The sequence below is a fragment of the Sesamum indicum genome, linkage group LG4 (genome assembly GCF_000512975.1).
Source record: "Sesamum indicum cultivar Zhongzhi No. 13 linkage group LG4, S_indicum_v1.0, whole genome shotgun sequence".
Taxonomy (NCBI): Eukaryota; Viridiplantae; Streptophyta; class Magnoliopsida; order Lamiales; family Pedaliaceae; genus Sesamum; species Sesamum indicum.
Window position 1 is genome coordinate 7,984,397 of NC_026148.1, and position 4,612 is coordinate 7,989,008.

Consider the following 4,612-nt stretch of genomic DNA (forward strand, 5'->3'; position numbering starts at 1 on the left):
AGCTTATTACATTTTCTCTTGGTTTATTTACACTTTCTTTCCAGTCGTTTATTCGCGCCATGATTGGTCCACGTCGTGTAACTGGGCACTTGTTGATTGGTAGATTCTTTGCTGGTGGTTTGTTAATTTAAACAGTCTTCATCCTCCTGGATAGCTCTATGTAACAGAATTAACAAAAGACGAATGAAACTCATGGCAGATTCTCTGACTTTCTCTGTTTCATTGTGTAATTTTGCTCTGTTATTGAACTTGATTCTTCATGTATATGTTATTGACTGAGTTGAATTATTATTAAAATTTAAATATATTTTATTATTTATTACAAATAATATTTAAAATTTAACATACTAAAATTCGCCTTTAGCTTTGTCATATCTGGTTACGACCTCTGCAACCAGGAATCTTGATCCCTCTTCATGGCATGAGATCCATCTCTTCAAGCAACGGGCATTTAAGTCGATAAAATTTCCCTTAATCGGACAACCTCAGTAACCGCACCAAAACAGTTGGTTGTATTTGTGTACTTGTGCAAGGAGTTCAACAATGATGATTGATTCTTGATAAACATGTTCAAAGTCACAAGATTGTCAAGGGCCTCATGTCGATGTCCTGATTAATCTACAATGGAAATTCTAAGTGGTAAACAAATCAAATGCAAAACATGAGACTGCATTTTGCTCAGGGTGAACTGAATTCCAACCAGGACATGCAGTACAATTTTGACAAAGGAAAGAAAGGAAAACCAAAACGACACACATTTTACTCAGAATTTAAGGCTAGAATCATAAGATTGGATTTATGTTTGGAACAGCAATCGTCATGGGAGGAATCGTTGCGGCTAAATGCACCTAAATTCACACAGGTGAAAAAATGTAATATTCAATCACTCAAAGAGGCTTCACCTTTTAATGAAAGATTTTGGAGTAAAATTTATTCTTGAAGTATCGCCTCAAATCAATATGAACTTTGAGTTCTTCGTTTCCCAGGCCTTCTTGTTCCTCTTGGATTTTTTCTGCAGAAGTCACAGCAGAATGATGGCAGTCGACCAATTCGATCAATTCAAGTGTCGGTATTTCACCAATACCAGAAGGAATCTCCTTTAGCTTGTAGCAGGACCTAATAACAAGGCGTTGGAGACGGGGGAAATGGGTTTCATTGGCCACCCACTGTACAAGATCTACCTCTTCTAGCAGCAGGTGTTTAAGTTGACAAAATTGCTCTTCAACTGGCTCCCACTCAATGCCTTGGCAAGCATTTTTTCGCAGTTTGAGCACTTCAAGATTAGGCAACGCACCAACAATTGTCATACTTGACCAAGGAATTCCACAACCAGCTAGAATTAATCTTTTAAGCTTCTCAGGGAAAGCAAGCTTTGGCGGATTGACAATTTCTGATGCATGGGAAGAATACTTAAAGAGAAGTTTCAATGTTTCGAGCTGATGTAGATTGACAAGAGCTTCAAGTTGATATTTTGACCAATTCTCCGAGGGGGAGACCTCATAGGAAATTCCCAGTTCCTTCAGATTTGGAATTCTTTTAAAGATATCAACGCTACATCTCAAGTTCCTTACTTCCGAAAGCGTCTGGAGGTTTCCTAGAACAAGCATTCGCACATTCTGAGGAACAGGCAATCTACAGGGTGTGATGCATAAATGCCGTAGTTTTGGCATCATCCAGATTTCCACAGGGAAAACAGGACATTTTCCAAATGTCCAATTGTGATAAACAAGTGTCTGTAGATTCCAGAGCTCAGCTATCGATGGAGGAAGTGCCTCATTGTAGGTGAAAGCAAGGTATCTCAAGTGGACCAACTTAGTTATTTCAGCTGGGAAGTGAAAGAAACGTACTATGATTAAATCCAGTACCCTCAGCAGTCTATAACCAAGGTAGACGCATGATGGATATATAAGACGTGCACCAGTACATAGGAGAGAATGAGCACTTGAGTTATGAATCTCACTTTTATATAGAATCTGAGATTGAATGCTCAGAAGATCGGGATGGATGCTTAATCTGCGTGGCGGGATGCTTAATCTGCGTGGAGGGTTGCTTAATCTGTGTGGAGTGATATTTACACCTTGTTTAAGAACATTATCCTTGCAGTTCACCATATAAAGAAATTTTTCCTTCCGAGCATTTCGCGAGCACAAGTTCCGTAATAGATCATGAATATTGCATGTTCTGATCTTTCCATTAGCACTCCGCTTGGAGACCAAAATGAGGTTTCTCTCGATGAGATCATCCAAGTACTCCTCTGCCAAATCTTCCAAACTTTTAGATGCATTCGGCTTCAGAAATCCCTCAGCGGCCCATAAGCGGATAAGTTTGGCGACAGGGATCTCATAATCCTCTGGAAACACAGCCATATAGAGAAAGCAAGCTCTCAAGCGTTGAGGCAGGCGGTTATAACTCAGACCTAATATCTTCAAACACTGGTCGTCATCTTTAGTCACAATTGAACTCAAATTTTCAGCTAGATTTCTCCAATATTCTTGTCTCCTACTTTCCTTGGAGAGGAGACCACCAATTACAACAATTGCTAGCGGAAGTCCCCCACAATTTCGTGCAATCGCCTTTCCAATGTCTTCCAATTCGCGGGGGCAATCCTTTTCTCCAAAAACCTTTTTGCAAAGAAGATTCCAACTTTCACCTTCCTTGAGGAATTGCATTTTATGAAGAGGGCTAAAAGAGTCGGCACAAAGGGCCACATCTGATAGCCGAGTAGTCAGAAGGATACGACTTCCATTGCAATCGTTGGGGAAAAATCTTCTCACAGCATCCCAAATCTGTGTATCCCAAATATCATCCATTACTATGAGGTACCTTCTTCCCACGAGGCCTTTGTACAGACAGTCAGCCAATTCTTCTTCTCTCTTGTCGTACATCTTCTCAGTGAGGATTTTTGCTGAATCTAAAAGGCCAATCAGGACTTGGCGCAAGGAATATTCTTGAGATACTGTCACCCAAGCCCGGGTATCAAAGTGATAGACGATATAGCTATCATCGTACGCCTGTCTAGCAAGAGTAGTTTTACCAATGCCGCCCATCCCCACAATCGAAACAATGTCACGCTTGGACGAAGCACCCGTTAGTCGAGTCCTCATCTCTTCCAAATCACTCTCAAATCCCACCACAACATTCTTTCCACTACCAACAGAAAAATCGCCTGTAGGTGATGATCCAGCCGAGGAGAGATTCCTCATCGGCTTCTGATCATCTGCTTCACTCTCATCCCTAATCTTTATCATCTTTTCCACCACGGACCCGACTTTTTCTATTATCTTATGCAAGGCCTCAATTTCCTGAGAATTAAATTGAACCTCATATTTGACATTTCTAGCTTTGGTCTTAAATTCCATCACATATTTGGACAATAAGTACGTCAAATTCAGGATGACCACAACAGGCATCAAGATACGGACAACATCAAACGTCACACTTTGGAGAGCGGCAGACACGAAATTTTTTACAGCAAACTGCAACATAGTGTTGACAAAGATAAACACCATGACGCTTCTCAACACGAAAAGAAGGAGTTTGGTTTCAGATACTTCGACAATGTAGGATGTCCGGGATACAATCATGTCTTCAGCCTCGAAAGCCGCGTCCCTGATTTTGGCTTCAAGACTTTCTGCAGCTGCATGATCGCCCGTCTTCCTTAAAGAACTTTCAAGAAATTGTTGCAAGAAACTAACCTTATCACGGAGAGATTCAAGTTTTCTTCTTTGGGGAGAAATCGGCAGGCCGCCAGGAGCCAAGATGGTGTCTAGGGTATGCGAGAGAGAAATGACAGCACTGTAAGCCGCCATCTAAAGTTGCAGGATCACTAGTTTTAGCAAGTCAACTCTAATGGAAAAAGACGAGAAGGAAATGAAGGTGAACTGAACTGTCACTTGAGATTTGAATCAGATCTAAGTCAACGGATCCACGTCAAGGAGGAGATAATTACTATGATAATGCGTGGGTATAATTGCATCAATGTCCCTTTAAAGTAGTATCTTTACATTATCTCCCCCTACATTATAAAAATGGATAATTACATCAATCGTAGCTTGAGATTTGGTATAATTATATAAAAATCATATTATTTGAAAAATTATATTTAGTATTTTTTATATTTATTTTTGTCTAATAAATAAATGCATCCGCTAATCAAAATTCACCTAATTTGTTGATATTAGCATAAAAATTAAGTTGAATGAAAATTCATATTTATCGTCAATTGACTTATTACTATCTTATTGTTGGTCAAACAATTCTTTTTTGATCAAACTACTATTTTACATCATACATTTAGCATATAAGAAGATAATTTAGCCAAAAAAAAAAAATTATTTCACTCCAAAGTATTTTGAACAAACATCAATAGAAAAAGAATTAAGTGAACTTTCAATTACAACTCTTGTTTTCACCAAAATATTATTGGCAGTGTGTTAAAATTTTGTAATTGCCATGATTAAATTGCTAACTTGAAATAATATGTTAATCTTAAAATTGGATTTCAATTTAAATGGTAATTCATAGGTTAGATTATGAAGAATATAGTGTGTTTTATTTAGAAAAAATACTATAAATATATTATAGTATATATATATATTCTGTATATGTATGT

The 4,612-nt window shown here is 38.3% G+C and overlaps 1 protein-coding gene across 1 annotated transcript; it reads right to left on the reverse strand.

Annotated features, from left to right (window-relative positions):
• On the reverse strand, positions 433–3,862 carry LOC105160176 (putative late blight resistance protein homolog R1A-10). Its single transcript, XM_011077444.2, has one exon. The coding sequence runs from the start codon at positions 3,807–3,809 to the stop codon at positions 906–908; it is 2,904 nt and encodes a 967-aa protein (XP_011075746.1). The 5' UTR covers positions 3,810–3,862; the 3' UTR covers positions 433–905.

Excerpts from the sequence above, each read along its gene's own strand:
- LOC105160176 (XM_011077444.2), bottom strand. The coding sequence starts at position 3,809 with ATGGCGGCTTACAGTGCTGTCATTTCTCTCTCGCATACCCTAGACACC.